General features: G+C 36.2%; 1 protein-coding gene across 1 annotated transcript; it reads right to left on the reverse strand.

The window, feature by feature from the left end:
* Nucleotides 1–53: 53 nt before the first annotated feature.
* slc2a15b (solute carrier family 2 member 15b) lies at nt 54–16,577 on the reverse strand. The gene is made up of 12 exons (XM_039657489.2): nt 16,372–16,577; nt 13,695–13,793; nt 12,742–12,902; nt 12,533–12,657; nt 8,488–8,633; nt 8,210–8,342; nt 4,825–5,012; nt 4,616–4,726; nt 4,328–4,429; nt 2,952–3,027; nt 2,439–2,566; nt 54–1,285 (listed from the first exon to the last, which is right to left on the reverse strand). The coding sequence occupies exons 1-12, from the start codon at nt 16,414–16,416 to the stop codon at nt 1,034–1,036; spliced, it is 1,566 nt and encodes a 521-aa protein (XP_039513423.2). The 5' UTR covers nt 16,417–16,577; the 3' UTR covers nt 54–1,033.
* Nucleotides 16,578–17,707: the final 1,130 nt, after the last annotated feature.

A 17,707-nucleotide genomic window follows, 5' to 3' on the forward strand; every position in this document is an offset into this window, starting at 1 on the left:
AACCATTCTTGTCTGTCAGTCATATAATGGAGGTCTATGCTCTCAGAGTACTTGGACGTGATTGTGATTACAAGAGGTAAAAACGATATAAATACTGTTCGTTTTCACACACAAAACGCTTGTTTTGTGTCTTAGGCCATCAATACTTACATTTACGAGTCATTAAATCGTGTTTAATTTGGACTTCTCTGTTCATGCTCTTTGAGGTGGTGACCATATACCTCCATTATATGACTGACAGACAAGAACGGTTTGACCGAAAAATGTCAAAATTGAAAATACTGTGGAAACAAACACACCTACATCTTGGATGAAATTCAAAAATGATTTCCAAAGTGAACTATCCCTTTAGCTAATCAAAAGTGACAGCAAAACTTTTACATAAAAACATTAAGCAGCACAACTGTTTTCAACATTAACAATAAGAAATGTTTATTATTAAGGAATATAAATCAGCATACTGGAATGATTTCAAAAGGATCACGTGACACTGAAGACTAGAGTAACGGCTGCTGTAAATTCATCACAGGAAGAAGTCACATTTTAAAATATATTAAAATAGAAAACAGTTATTTTAAATTGTAATAATATTTTACAATATACCGTATTTTGAATAAATAAATAAATGAGTCCTATCCCAAACTTTTGAACAGTAGTGTAGTCCAAATGACTTTTGCTCTTCACAAGGTATACAATAGCTTTGTGTGATGAAGCTCAGAGGCAGTTCAAATTTTGTAGCGTTCAATAAATTGATGACATCTTCAAACAAACTGTCAAATATGGATGCATCTAATATGTAGTTTTGACACAGTCAGGCAACAATGTCTGATGTTGATTTCCATTGAGGCTCCATTTTTGTCAGATAGATGTGGGAAGTTTTTCTGATCATCACACAACCTACTGTATGGCTTTCAAAATACCTGCAGTAAATACTCCACATAATAATTCTTAAATGAAAACATCGCATTCTCACAGCACTCGGAACAGTGTTTTGTAGCACCAGAACACAGCATACGGCCCTCTTTTTTCACAACTATTTCTCTATCCTGTCCATTTTTTCCACATCGGACACCAGTGATCCATACCCATTCATCTTTTTGAGCCTGAGTTGGTCAGTGGTTCCCAATGGCTGGTTTTCAATTTCACAAGCGTTTCTTGAGGCGAACATCTCACTGATCTCCACAAAGGTTTTGTTCTTTGTTTCAGGGATGATGAAGTAGACGTAGGCTGCCACCCCCACACACACACCACAGAACACCAGGTAACAGTACGCTCCAGCTGACATCTGAAATACAATTCAAATCTGGGATTCAAATCTATCATTTTAACCTGGAAATGTCTCTCAAATTAGCATGCTGACAACATCATTTGCAAACAGTGTTGTGCAAGTTACTTCCAAACTGTAATACATTAGGTATTACTTGTTACTGTTATTTAAAAGTAATTCATTACCTTACAATATTACTGTCCCAGAATTGTAATGTGTTACATTACTCATGTATTACTTTTGAGTTACTTTCACCAAAATAACTAAGTAGAACTTAACTTTTGGGCTGTAACGAAATGCAATATGAAACCGAAATCGCGATTCGCCACACGACTCAGATCCACGAACCTACAGAATCGTGACACACCTCTTCCAACTCCAAGCGTTATTCTCCTTACCGTCCAGATCCAATGCTGCCTTATCTTTAAATTAGGCTATTAGTATTATTTGAAGTTAACATTATAAAATACGTAGACCTACACCACAAAACTAGTTGAGGATAAATTATTGAAAATTGGGGAAGTCCAGCATTATGGACATGACATTTGCAGTCAAAACTTGAAATAAAAATTCTCCGAAAATTCATGTATTGAAACGTAGGATATAGGCTACTTCCTTAAAGGACTCCAGACATTAGACAAATATCAGTCTATGTTTTATTTTTCAATATTAGGGAAAAGACACACATTCATGCGTGACAAAAAAATAGGAGGCAAAAAATAATTTTTTTGTAATTCTGTTAATTACACTGCGCAAATCGGATGAGGAAGGTTTGGCTCTCCAGTCTCCATAGAACTTAAAATATTCATTTTATTTTAGTTTTCGTGTTCGCATTTATGAGGAAAAAACAATGTCACAGACGCGACCGCTCTGAACTGGCACTAAAAGACTGCTTTAAAACTTTCACATAGTCTGTTGCCTTTAAGAAGTAAAAGCAGACAATACACTGTAATACAACTGTAATACAAGCCTCACTGAACATGTAACGAGTAGAATATTACTGAAAATTGATTAGTAATGCCTTACACTACTGCGTTACAGCAAAAAGTAATATGTTACAGTAATGTATTACTTTTGTAATGCGTTACTCCCAACACTGTTTGCAAATAAATACATTGTGAACTGCATTCTGTCCGCAATATACAGCGAGCTCCCTAAAGAAAAGACGTACCTGAAGGAAAGGAAAGACAAATCCAACGGTGAAGTTCGATATCCAGTTGAGAAATCCTCCAACAATGTAGGCAGAAGGTCGATGGGATTGTTTAAAGAGCTCTCCTGTCATGAGGAATGGGACACCAGCTGTGCAGGAGCAAACATAGTAGCATCAAAGTCATATTAAAAAGATAAAACATTTAAAAAGCAACACAACTATATGATGAGTTACATAGTACATGACTCAACATCTTCTTTTGCAAACAAAATACAAATATACTCCTTCACCAGCAGGTGACACTATAGTCTATCATGATCATAGCAAACCTTGGCTTCATTTTAGAATATGCATAATTAGCTGCAGCAGTAAATAACAATAACATCTATTTACAAGCAAAGTGCATTAAACCATGTCTGACAGAGTTCATTTTGCTAGATCTAAAAAAAATTAAAGGGCAACCTTTAAGAGTAAGATGTACATGAAGGCATTAAAATGAGAAAAAGAGAAATTCCTGTTCAGTGAGATCCTCACCAGGCCCAATGCAGAATCCAGCGATGATTCCAACCACACAGGCCACACTGATGTACCGCATAAAGGGTAAATGAGCCTAACAAAAGACAAAAGTACAGGAGATCAATATATATAAAAGAAAAAAGAGAAATTCAAAAGTCTGAGGTCAGTAATAAAGACTTCAATTATTACTAAATAATTATGTCAACTAAATGCTGTTTCCCTCATGGTTTTTCACAATAATATTAAGCAGCTCAACTGATTTCAGTGGTCAACATCGGCAAAACAAGAAATGTTACAAATCGGCATTTTAGAATTATATTCTGAATGATCATGTGAAACTAAAGACTGCAATGGCCGAGTAATGAGCTTTGACGTCACAGGAACAAATTACATTTTGAAATATATTCACCCGCCTATTATGACCACCAGAGGGCACTCCTCCCATGTCCTTTGCATTTCCATCATGATCTACATTTCCCATAAACCTTTGCCTGGAATTATAGTGTAATTACATCCACCTGCATATCTTGGAGCAGTTGCACCAATTTCACTATTTCTGCTTGTATTGTTTTTTTTTTTTTTTCAAATGCTACATATAAATATAAATGTTTATACTCACAGACACACACTCACGGTTTTGGTATCTTTGTGGGGACTCTCCATTGGCGCAATGGTCTTTATACTGTACAAACTGTATATTCTATCCATTTACACTAACCCTACCCCTAAATCTACCCATCACAAAACAATTTCTGCATTTGTACAATTTTAAAAAAGAAAACCCCATAATTTAGTATGTTAATTAATCAATCCATTTCCCTCATGGGGACCACTGACTGATCCCCACAATGTAGGTGATTTCAGGTTTTACTATTTAAGTGGTTTTTACAAGATAAATCTCGCTAGACTTTGACATTTTCTGAAAGTACCTTTAAGATACAATTAGTTATAATTAATATCTAATAATTAGGGCTGTCAAACGATTAATCGTGATTAATCGCATCCAAAATAAAAGTTTGTGTTTACATAATATATGTGGGTGCATTGTGTAAAATTATTTTGTATATATATATATATATATATATATATATATATAAATACACACACATGCATGTATATTTAAGAAAAAAATATTAATTATATATAAAATATTTATACTTATATATAATATAAATTATATATAAATCTATATACAGTATATACATGAAAATATTTCTTAAATATATACAATGTGTGTGTATTTATATATATAAAATAATTATACACAGTGCACCCACATATATTATGTAAACACAAACTTTTATTTTGGATGCGATTAATTGTTTGACATCCCCAAGTGCCAAAATTCTTGAGGTCATAGAGCCGAGCAAGTAAATATTGGTGATGATAATTACCTGTAACATGAGGGAGAAAGTGATTCCCGCACAGCACAAGCCCATAAAGCTGAAGCCACCAATCATCAGAGGCCTCCTACCCACACGCTCTATAGTAAAGCACTGGACAACATTCAAAGAATAATCAGATTATGAATTACTCCGTGTTACTTAGGAGCCAGTATCAAAGGTTAAATTTGAACCTAAGGTATGTACAGAACAATCACAAATGCAAAAAACAATGTAACATGGTTTCCTAATAATTACGGTATCGGTATGCCTTTGATGTCAGTTCTGACATGTTCTCACCCCTATGAGTCCAGCGATGACCTCTATGGCTCCAGTGCCAACGGTTGTGTACTGAATCTGAGGAGCAGGAATGCCAGCATTCTCAAAGATAGTATTGGTGTAAAACCAGATCTGGAAATAGAAACCAGATGTTCCATTTTATCAACTCAAATAATGTCATTGCCAATTTATGGTAATTGTCATCCCCAGTACCACTGTTAAAAACACACCGCATCGATTCCGGACAGCTGCATCCCAGCATTGACCACAATGACTGTAACAAGCTGCCAGCGAACAGAGGGATCCCTGATGAGCTGCAATACTGAGACAGTGTCCATTGAGGATAAAGAGCGCTGCTCTTCCTGCATCTCCTCTACTTCAGCCTGGATGTTAGACTTGGTACGGTACCACTTCAGTGCTGCAAAGAGGAATCAGGATGTGAGTGTGTCATTATATAGGAGTATCGACTCATCAGATCATGTCAGAACAACAGTGAATCAGAACAGCAGAAAACAACTGATCATTTTGGACTAAAGCATTCGCATGTGAAAAAGAAGTATGCTTAAAGTCCCCCTGTGGTGAAAATCAAGTGTTTCATGTTGTTAATACATTTATGTGGTGTTTCAAATGGGCCATTTTACCGAATGGGTGACATTTGCTTGTTGTAACTCTTCAAAAATAAACTTTTTTTTTTTTTCAACATTGAATCTAATACTACACATATTTAACTATTCAAAATGTGTATTGCTCAATCTAAGGCAACTTTATTTATTTTTTACAAGGTTTAAGCAGAATATGGACGCATGTTTTCTCAATCCTGTTACCGAAAATCATGTGTCATTTAAAAAGCAAGTTTAGAAGCATGTCAATTAATTCCTTTGTTTCCCCCACAAGAAAGTGATTATTTTAAAGAACTTGATTTTTTTTAGAATTAATTAATTCAATAATTGTATAAATTATGGGCCAAACAAAACTGATAAAAAATAGTGGTTTAATTTTATTTTTTTAGAAAAAGAAAAAAATAGTAACAGGACTGAAAGTAACAGGATTGAGTTTTTTATGCGAAAAGTTACCAAAAGTTAATAATTAAAAAAAAAAAAAAAATCTAAGAAAAAGTTTAGGTAACAGGATTGTATTTTGAGATTGACCTTCTCATTCATAGTTACAATTTCATAAAATATACAGAAATGAAAATGAGAGGAGTGACTTGTAGTCACCCCATTGCCTTCAGAAGATCAGATGATGCAACTTACTGTTGAAAATGTGTCTTGTGGAATATTCTACGTTTTTTCAGAGGGGGGACGTAATGAGTGAAAACCCGGGGACAAGACTAAAATGTGTATTTTATCTAAAATATTAGATCAAATGTCTTTTTTCATTTTAAAGCAGGATATAAAGTCACACAACAAGGATTTCTGAAGGATTTTAATCATAATATTTCATGGTAAAGCTTAAAGATGGAGAGTTGGGACATGCAGAAAAATGCTATTTTGCAAGACCATGCTGTGAACCAGCTACACCAACTGAATATGCTGGTCCACCAGCACCATACCCGCATAAACCAGCCAGGACCAGCATGGAATCAATGCTGGTTTAAGCTGGATTTTTCAGCATCTTAAGATGTGCTTCAATTAGGAACTCAACATGATGTTAAGCCTCATAACATTATGAGCTACATCGTTTCATGATGACATTATCAAAATCATCCCCTTAAAGGATTAGTTCACTTTTGAAAAAACTTTTGCTGATAATTTACTCACCCCCATGTCATCCAAGATGTCCATGTCTTTCTTTCCTCAGTCGAAAAGAAATTTGGGTTTTTGATGAAAACATTCCAGGATTTTTTTCCATATAATGGACTTCAATGGGAACCGGATGGTTCAGGGTCCAAAAGATAGTGTTAATAACAGTTTCAGATGCAGCTTCAAATGTCTTTAAACGATATCAGACGATGAATAAGGGTCTTATCATGCGAAACGATCGGTTATTTCAAAACTTATTCCAAAAATGTAACTTTTCTAAGGACAAATGCTAGCCTTGTAATATATTGTGAGGCGCGTTTGCAACGTCACGTAATACGTAATTACGTTCAAAAGGTCACGGGCGACGTAGCCGGAAGTACAGAATCAAAATCGTCCGACATCGTTGTTTTACCTTTTAAATCCTTTTTTATAAACGGCGTTTGAGTTAGTTTTCACGTTCAACCTATGCGTTCAACTTGTAAACACTCTGACTCTGTACTTCCGGCTACGTCGCCCGTGACCTTTTGAACGTAATTACGTATTATGTGACGTTGCAAACGCGCCTCACAGAATGGAGAAAGGCTAGCATTTGTCCTTAGAAAAGTTACATTTTTGGAATAAGCTTTGAAATAACCGATCGTTTCGCATGATAAGACCCTTATTCATCGTCTGGTGTCGTTTAAAGACATTTGAAGCTGCATCTGAAACTGTTATTAACACTATCTTTCGGACCTTGAACCATCCGGTTCCCATTGAAGTCCATTATATGGAGAAAAATCCTGGAATGTTTTCATCAAAAACCTAAATTTCTTTTCGACTGAGGAAAGAAAGATATGGACATCTTGGATGACATGGGGGTGAGTAAATTATCAGCAAAAGTTTTTTCAAAAGTGAACTAATCCTTTAAATCATGTGCAAATATACCATAATTCTGAATGGAAATGTCTTCTACTCTTCTCTAATCCTGTCACATTCTTTGCTGTCAGTAAATTCTCCACCTGGTATCTGCTGTCTGATGGGCCTTTGTAACGGCGCCATTATCTGAAGAGATTACAGGACAATAAGTATAACCTTATGAGAGTCTCCTCCTGGCCACTAATCCCTCTAACACAATTCAATCAGCTTTAATGCAGTGAAGTGAGAGGAAACATTTAGAATAATTTCTAGAATTCTAAAATCTTTTTACGGACAATTTTAAGTAATTTTTAGTTTCAAACTTGACACAACAGAGGATGCAGTGGTCAGTGTTTTCCATGCAATAATAATGAATGGGCACAGATACAAAAGCACAAAAGGTATCATCAAACTCGTCCAGGCAACTTATGTGCTGTATAAATCTTCTGAATTTAGAAAATAGCTTTCTGTGAGATGAAATTTGGTTATTCACTGATAATCTTCATTATATTCTCAAAATAAAAAAATCACCTTTTGTGTTCCAGAAGAAAGAAAGTAATATAGATTTGGAACAACATCCGAAATTCGAAATTGCATATTTTCTGACACTTCTCTTGAATTAGTAGTTACTTTGTGACCATATAGTATGAATGTGTGTAACATGAATGTAATCCGGATGTACAGTACAACATCCCTCATATTGTCATTGTGATGTGACCAGCGTCAATTGTCTCACTTCACTGTCATTCACAAATCCTCTCTAATTGCCTCATGGGATAGTAAAGTGTCCATCGTTTGCACACTTCAGAATCTCGACAGAAGCTGCAGAAGTCATTTTGCCTACTGTTTTATGAATACTGTGAATTCAGACATGCTACTCTTTTTCAGCTACTAAACAGTAGGGAAGTATGCAATTCCGGCTGCAGCCATGATTTAGATATTTGGGTGAACTGTTTCTCAAAGTGGGAAAAGCTTTTACCTTTGATAGTGGCATGAATGTTTCGCTTTTCAATCAACAGATATCTCGGACTCTCTGGAAACCACGGCAACAACATGAGCTGAATGAATGTAGGCACCACGACTAGGGAGAGAAACAGAGGCCAGTGCTCTTCCTGTGTGGAACAACCAACAGCTCTGTTTAACATGACAAAACATGCTGGTACAACACAAGTTAAAAATATATCAATCAATATATCTGAAATATTCATAACAGAGAAAGAAAATCAAATGCTATGAAATGAAATTGAGAGGAACAACCTTGCCCAAGATCTCATGGAGTCCTAAAATCTGAGCGATAAACACTCCTATACAGATGAAGATGCTGGGCACGAGCCCAAGGAAGCCCCGGAGATTCTTTGGAGCAATTTCTCCCAGATACATTGGCACAACGCTGAGAGATATTCCTACAGCAGCACAGCAGAAAAATAGAAAAGATGAAAATTACTGATGGCCCTATGTCACAATTCCTGTCTTGTGTTTTCCTAGTCTTGTGTGGACGTTAGTTATTTCCTGTTCCGTGCTATGTTTTGTAGTCCTTTGTAGTTTTTCTTGTTGATTAGTTCCCCCAGGTGTTTCTGATTTACCACGCCCCCTTGTTCCCTTGTTTAGCTTGTTTGTCTGTGTATTTAAACCTCTGTGCTTCAGTTTTTGGGTGGTGGTCATTGTTTAAATGTTTGCTGTTTACAAGTTCCTGTTCTTGTTTTTTTCCCTGGATTGCCTGTTTGTTTTGTTATTATTAAAAGTGCTTGCATTTGGATCCATTCTCCGCTTCATTTCTGCCTGCAGCGTAACACCCTAGAAATCGAAGGAGAAAATTCAAATCCTAGACAGAGTCAAGTGTACATTTTTACGAAGGTCAGAGGATTCCTTTCCAGGGGAACAGAGACACTGCGTCATGGTGTTGATGCTATGCAAATGTCTTCAGCATGAGCCAGAGTCTGTTTGTAATGACATCCCAGATAGCAAACTGACATTGAATCAACGTGGAAATATGACATCAAAACAACGTTGATCTGACATTGTTTTGCTCATCGAATTAACGTTGAACCGACGTCAGGCGCGTCATCCTTTCAAAACTAACGGAAAATCAACTTGAAATCAACGCGTTGTTTCAACGTTATGAAAGCAAACCAATTTTCGATTTTCATTTAGCTTTGAAGAATGCCGCGTCTGACGTTGGTTCAACGTTAATTCGATGAGCAAAATCAACGTTGTTTCAATGTCATGAGAGACGTCGTTTCCACGTTGATTCAATGTCAGTTTGCTATCTGGGATGTGACGTGTAGTACACGCCAAGCCATTGGCCAAGGACGAAGTCAGGTGACGCAATGCCGTTCGTAACACCTGCGCAAAAGTGTCACCAGCTTCTTGCCTTCGGAAGCCGCTTTGTCTGTCACTTTGTATGCAAAAAACTACATTAACATGCAGCCAATTTTCGGGTTATGGTCAGGTTAAGGTCACTATTCGGGTTTCTGAAACATTAGGAATAACCCGTTTACATGCGTGAGCAGAGAGAGTTTCTCCTGTATACATGGAATTGCAATATCCCGATGTAAACAGTGACGCGCGGTTAGCGTCTAGAGGTACAGACAACCTTAAGACGCAAAATGCGTCATTTCCGATTCTTTGTCCTGTATCCAAAGACAACAACAACAACAGCACGCGGATAATGAATATTTAGCAGATAGCGATCGCCTTTGTTTGCGCTTTGATGCTGGTAACGTTACTGAGCTCGCTCCAAAAGTATACTGTCCTGTGTCTAGCCTGGACTCGCCATGTTTATTTCCGGTATACTGCACGCAGACTTTTGTATGCGCCGAGAAGTTTCTCTACTCAAAAGACCAAGATTTCTTATGAATAAAACATGCACAGAACCAGTGGTGGAATCAGTGGCGGCTGGTGAAAAATATTGGAGGGGGGGCTGAATAAGAGGGGGGTCTGGGGGTCCCTTACCTATACCAATAAAATAACTTAAACCAGTCAATACCAATGGTCAAATAATACAATAATAATAATAACAGTTTGACAGTTAATGATAATGAACAAGTTGCATGTTTATTATGCTCTGTGTGCTGATAAATTTTGATAAATTATAATATAGGTAATACAAAAAATAATAGGTAATACAACAATCTAGTTTAATCAATCCCCAGCTGTAGACTACATATTTTTGACAAATTGACAATTGGATAATGGATAACAATGTGTTGATACTAGAGAAAGAGAGAGAGAAAAGGCTCTGAAAGAGAGGGTGGGACAACATTCTTGAGGGTAACACCCAAGTATGAGAAGAAAGTTGATTTTAGCTAGTATGAAACACAGTAATCTAGCTCAGAACTTAAAAACATCAAAAAACAAAGCAAACACACAGGTATTAATATTCCTAACTATTTTAATATCAAATGTGTGTGAACAGTGTTTATGTGTGTGTGAGTGAGTGAGTGACAGAGACAGACAGGTCAATTCCCACGACTAACTTTACATTATTTCCACTCGACGTCACTGGCGCTGCCATTCTGCTCTCATCTGAGGTAAAAAAATGTCCCGTGGTGCGCGTGCACGGTGCACTCCCCTAATCTGATACTGTGGGCGATATTTTCAGCGCCCCCAAACCATAAAATTTGACGACGCTGATTGGCGAAATATAAACTTTTTTGCATAGCAACCGGGGAACCATTGGCTTAAATTCCAGCACTGTGGGGCTGAGCGAACTGGCGCCCTGAGAAGACAGCCTATTGGCTGTACTACTACACCAACATGATAAAAGTAACGAAAGTGAATGCAAATATCATTCTGGTGAGTTCAAAACACTTTTCAAAGTAAAACCATTATTAGCATATAATTAACACAGATTATTTTTCAAAATGATAAATTATAATATATATTAAAAAAACAGACAGACAGGTCGGAGGGAGGGCGGCGCCCCAGCGCCCTCTATGGGCGAGCCGCCCCTGGGTGGAATGTAACGAAGTACAAATACTTCGTTACTTTACTTAAGTATATTTTTCACGTATCTTTACTTTACTTAAGTAGAATAAATAGTGCCTACTTTTTACTTTTACTTCGTTACATTTTGCAGCAATTATTATACTTTCTATTCCACTACATTTCAACAACTTCTGTTACATTTTCGTTACATTTTCTGATCAGTTTTTCCCCTGCCAAAACGTAATCTGACCGTCCGTTCGTTGCACGTTTGTCTCACCAGTGACGTTTGGTTGTCATAGATAGAGTATATCAACCCGGTCACACTAAATGCGTCTCACACGCAGTGTGTTTATCATGCAACTCATACGCGAAAATTTGTTTTTACGTGCATAGGAAACACACCGTGTGTAATATATGTTTGGTTTGGTTAGGATTATGGCAAGCCAAGAGGTTCAGAATTACACCATAAATGAATCGCGTTTACTGCCAAATATAGTTATTAACATATAGTAAGGATAAGCATGATATTGCCTAATTGCAAGCTTGTTTCAGAAATGGTGACATTTTTTTCCATCATTATTGAACATCATTATAGGAGTAGGCTATTAGGTTGAATGAGTTAGAATTAAATGTTTTATTAATCATTAGAAAATAGACATTAAGATAATAAATTGTTATGCAAGTACTTTTACTGTTAATACTTAAAGTACATTTAAAATAAAGTACTTTTTACTTTTTACTTAAGTATGGTTGTCATTGTGTTACTTCTACTTTTACTAAAGTAAATATTTATCTGGGTATTTGTACTTTTACTTAAGTACTGAGATTCAGTACTTCCTCCACCACTGCACAGAACACAAATCACTATGGGGATATGCCGATACGCGTTTACATGACCAAAAATTTGGGGATAATTCGGGGCAAAATAGCTATCCCGGTTTTTAAAATCCGGGATATGAGCATTCCCGTGTTTACATGGCCGTTCGCGACCGGGTTATTGCTAATATCCCGGTTTTGAACGGGTTATTGGCTGCATGTAAACGTAGTCACTGTCTGTTCAGAGCAGGTGTTGAAAAAGAAGTTTAGGAGATATCTCGCTGTCCCCCCCGATCTATTCCTGGGGAAGATGGATGCAAGATTTTCGCAAGTTTTCTTTGTTTGGGAGCTGAGCACCCTCGATCAGCTCTCGAGATGATATCGCACCCTAGGCCTGATTACGTCCTTAATAATGTTAACCATTTTGGTGACTACATTTAGTTAAAAATGAAAAATTCCACCCACAAAAAAAAAAGAAATTCAAATAGATTTGGAATTGGCATGAGGGTAAATGATGACAGAATTTTTATGTATGAAATGCTTAAATGAAATGCATTACCTGAATGTATTCCTGTAATGAAGCGCCCAATGATGATCATCTCTGGAGATCCACATAATCGGCTGAAACCCATCAGCCCTCCAGCGATGAACACCAGAACTGTGCTGTGTACCAGTGTCCCTTTCCTACAAATTAAGAAAATCATTCAAGCAGCCTGTATTTAGTCTAATGTATTACGTGTCAATTTATGTATAAACCGCAGACTCTACCTCCCAAATCTGGTAACCTGCATTCCCACTGTGAGAGAGCCAACCAGGCCTCCAATGGCAAATATAGACACAGTGACTGAATACATAAGCGTGAGAGTCTCTTCATCCAGTCCTGACCCATTACGCCTGACAATGGTTTGGTTAAAAAAGTCCTTTATATACTATGAGAAGAGCAAATACAAAGAAAATATCTTAATTAAAATACATTTCTAATACCTTGTCTGTGCATTACCATTAACGCTTACACTATTATAATATATGATAGGCAGCGTGTGAGATTCAGTTACCTAAATGATTTATTCTAACTTATTTTACACACTTAATTAAAAAAAAAATTCTCAGTTGTTTGCAAATTTTAATAAAATGGGCCTCTAGTATTATGTAATTGAATTGTAAAGAATGATAGCAAATCAAAATAGCAAGTCAAAATTACACAGTGCAGACAGGCATAGATGAATATAATCACTGTAGAGAAAAATTCAGTCTATTTTTATATATATTTGTCTTTTTATTAATTTCCTTTTTTGTGTACCCTTTTTTGCCATTGTCATATTTATTTAATCTAAATGAGCATGGATTTATGGCATACATTTTTAGCTTCACCATTATTCTTTCACAAGCTGCAGTTACACAAGCTTTCAATACGATCACGCTCTCATACTTCTAGTCAGGACTCGTGACTTGTTGGCAAAGGTACAGTATGTACCATTTCAAGCCTTCACTGTAATGAAGATTTAATTATTTCATAGGCTATTATTTAGCACCTTCATTCCAATTAAATGTTATGTCAGAGGGCACATTTTAAGAGCATAATATTAAAAAGCCCTCAATCAACATTAGAAGAAAAGAAATTGTGATTCAGTGTTTTAGCAAGCAAGTGATTCAATCCAGCTGCATAAAAAAACAGTTACTGCGAGGCTATGTGAAAACTTGTGTTTGTTGGTGTCAGTCACCTGAGCAGGAGAATTAACCACAGCCAGGTTATAACCATAGAGCATGGAGCTCCCAAAGGAAGAGAGGAACGCCACTGCCAACAGGGATGGGGTTAGATGCTATAGAGAAACATGTGACACACAACAGTTTTTAATAACATTCCTTAGTTTTGGGATTTGAACTTTTCAGATGATGTCTGTCTGGTAGATTAAGCACATTATGTGTTTTTTAACACATTTTTTTTTTTTACAAAGAAGGCTGTTTTGGTAAGGAAATGAAACTATATGAAAATGAACAGACCTTTCTTTAATCACACATTCTCCCTATATAAGCAGCTTTTGGAGTTCAATGCTGTTGGCAATGGTATAGGCATCATGAGTAGATTACAGAAATATTTGCATTTCAATGCACACTGCAAAAAACATGGAACAATGAAGTAAGAATTTTCTATCAAGAGTACAAAATCACAGTTCGAGCAAAAACGTGTTAACTTTTTTTAAAAACAGCCCACCGAGTCTGAAGTGTTGGATTCTGGCGCTGATCCATTTAGCATGTGACTGTGTAAGCATGAAAGTGGACTATGACTAGATCTGGCATGGGTGTTCACTGCCCAGGCAAACTGAGTTACAATAATTATCCTGCACATGAACAAAATTCTCAACACTATCACAACCTGCTAAAAGTGTGAAAGCAGTTAAGTGGAGAAAATTCTCAGCTGCAGGAGATGGAAGAACTGGAAAACTGAAAGCATGAAGGTTGTCATTAATTAGATGTTGCCCGTGAATAAATAGAGCAAAAATAGAAATAAACAGAAGTTCCTTTGTTATATTTTACAAACCATCTTTGTTCTGACTTATAGTGGTAGTAGGAACGACTAATTGTATTATAAAATAAATTAGTAATGTATTGTTGGAGACTGACATTCAGAGAAATATTTTTAAAAAGCAACTAATTGTTTCCAAATTTTCTCATGAGCTGTAATAGTGTAACAACAAACCAGGCCAGGATGAGGTTACATTTACTCAAAACGTTATGGGTGGGACCTTGTCACAGGGCCCCAAAAGATAACAGGGTTATTAGTAAGAGAGCTTTTTTTTTGCATCGTGGCACAAGATGTTCACAAGATGCAGTAGAGTTCTGGATTTAAAAAAAAAAGTGTTTCAGCGCATAGATTGAGCCATAACAGTATACACCTTTCACATTTTGAATAGATTTCACAGCAAACAGTGACTCTAAGTCAATAGTTTCTTATAGACATTTATAATATGTTTACATAATTCATTCCAATAACTCCATTAAAAAGGTACCTTTTAAAAAGTTAGGATTTTGGTTGGCATGAGTCATTTTCACATAAAGAGGTGCCTACAGGAGACAGCCTTATACTTTTGTTGTCATATTTTTGCTTAAAAAAGTTGTAGTGTTGTGATTAATCTCTGAGTTTGGTTTGGAGAATTTGAAGTATTTTGAATCCCTTCACAGAAAATGAATGGGAAATATAGTTGTATACTGTGTCCAGGTCCACATGACAGCTTTCACATTACCAATTTTTCATGCAAACCATGCATGCTCAGTTTTGACTAAACTGCCAATGTGAAAGCCCATTATAAACAAATCTTTATGATTTAGAGTTACTGTTTGGGGTAGGGCTGTGGGTTCTGCTTACAAAAATCTACATTTACGACTAGTGATAAACAGTTTTTCCTGAATGACAAGATGTGTCACTTATCTTTCTTGCAGCCATTTTGGTCAATTCCTAGAGAGCTTGCACCTCGCTAAAATACTTGGGAGCATTTACTATAATCTTAACTATGCAGCATGAATATGCATAAAATTTTGTTTATTGGATGAGACAAATGCCAAATAAAAGACATTTTGGACCACTGCATTTAAATTAATTTATAAGAACCAAAAATTAATCTAATCTCTAAAGAAACTTTCTTAAGTTGGGCTTCCTTTACAAAAGTGTGAAAGCACAAAGTTGCATGAGTCATTCTGATTGGCTAGCAATCTTTAGCAAAATTTTTTTTTTACTTTTTGTGTGGGGAGGGGGGGGGGTTATTTAACGAGAGTAGCAGTGTTAGTAGAGGTAGCTTAGGTAACAGTATGACACATGCCAACGAAATTGGATATCATTAGCTCTAAGATACAGAAGAATATAAAAAGCGTTTATTAACTTTATTTAGCGTATCTGAATAATAGCCTAGTCATTAGATTCAATGGACGCCTGTGTAAATCTAAATTTCTAAAGTTTCTAACTCTAAAGTTAGAATATGTAATCTGTCAAACTAAGACAATAAATAGCCTATATTTTTTTAAATTGGAGAAATGCTATAAAAACAGGCAATATGCACTATTAGATAGCTTTTATAGAGAATACATTGCAGGTATAGCTACATAAAGGCTTTGCAAACAATCACGCGTACAAAATAATATTTCTTTAGCTATTGCCAATTTCTCCATGTCAATGCGAAGGAATTCCACAGATGTCTCATGGCATGAGAGCCTTTTAATCTAGAGAAAACATCATGTTTTATCGTTGAATGCTCTCTCTCTCTCTCTCTCTCTCTCTCTCATAACTCTTGCGTTGCTTCAACGTCGCGTCAGAAATTAAAGCCACAGCTTTTGTTAATTTTGTTCTGCATGTATTATTATAATAATAGTTTAAGATGCAAAGTAGGACTAGGCTAGCCTACTTACCCCTCTAGATTTCCCATTTGGATCTATCAAAACCTCCTCTGCCATATGAGCACAAAAGAAAGCGACCCTCTGATTAAAACCCGAATGACAGCGGGTATTGTTTTCCCCTAAAAACTTTATACCACCGGCATCCCAATGCAGATTATTTCGGGAAAGAAGACTTGCTGAATAATGATGCTCATTTAAGAGAGACGAGGAAGAGTATATGACGTACGTTTAACCAAACACTTCTTGCTGTCAAGCTCCGCCTGCAAGTATTTCCCACCATTTTAAAAGGTCAAATTGTAAGACTGACATTGTCACATGTTAACAACCCGCGTGATTTAACTCTTTGTTCAAATTAACTGGCCCTTCAATGCGTCTGTGGACACTACAGCTTTCTTTTGACAACCGTATAGGAAATAACTGAAGAGTATTTGCCTTCTCAAAATTAACCATAAATGAAATGCAAGAAATATTTGGTTATTTCTGAAAATAATAATCATAATTTTAAAAAACAATAGTTGAGTGGAGTATTTATACTTCTTTTCAAAATGCAATATCCCCTTTCCCATTGAACGCAATGGGCTCTATGCACAGCTCCACTACTTGCCAAACTTCAGCCAGCGTCTTGTTTCCTGTCTGGCATTATTGGACACATTGATTAATTCAGGTGTGTCTGAATATTGTTGCCGTGACTACTGAGGTCAAGCACACCTGAATTAATCAAATTGTCCAATAATGGCAGACAGGAAACAAGGAGCTGGCTGAAGTTCAGGAAGTAGTGCAGTTGTGCATAGAGCCCATTAATGGTAACACTTTACAATAATAGTTCATGAATAATCATGTACTAATACCTGAATTATTAATTACTTTACTATGAACTAATGATGAGTTAACATGTACTAATGAGGAACTAACCTTAACTATGACATGAGTCATATGAATTCCTGAATAGGTATAGGCTACTCTAGAACTTGCTCTAGAAAATGGACACATTTTGTGGGCCAAAAGAAGAGCAAGACCCCTAAATGACTAACATCCGACTGCATTATGATATAAAGACAGTAAACCAATCCTTAAAATAGCCACATAAATAATGTGTTCATGCTGTGCTTGAAAATTTCATCTGTCAATGAATATGTTAGTGTAGATATTTCACTCTTGATGGAATCACTTAAAACAGATTGAGATTAAATTGTTAATGGTGAATGCATCATTGTGTGTTCGGTGAGTAAGGTTAAATGTAAACATTGCAAGACATCTTGTGTCATTCACTATGTCATTTTGTTTGTGACAGTTGTTGGTGTCAAATTTATGAACAATTTTACATTGTGCCCTTTTAGTACATCTTTCT

The sequence above is a fragment of the Pimephales promelas genome, chromosome 6 (assembly GCF_988280905.1).
Source record: "Pimephales promelas chromosome 6, fPimPro1.hap1.1, whole genome shotgun sequence".
Classification (NCBI taxonomy): domain Eukaryota; kingdom Metazoa; phylum Chordata; class Actinopteri; order Cypriniformes; family Leuciscidae; genus Pimephales; species Pimephales promelas.

Excerpts from the sequence above, each read along its gene's own strand:
- slc2a15b (XM_039657489.2), bottom strand. The coding sequence starts at position 16,416 with ATGGCAGAGGAGGTTTTGATAGATCCAAATGGGAAATCTAGAGGG. Across the intron at positions 13,794-16,371 it reads CAAATGGGAAATCTAGAGGG|CATCTAACCCCATCCCTGTT; the intron begins GTAAGTAGGCTA and ends GTTTCTCTATAG. Across the intron at positions 4,430-4,615 it reads TCATCGCTGGACTCATAGGG|TGCTTTACTATAGAGCGTGT; the intron begins GTGAGAACATGT and ends AATGTTGTCCAG.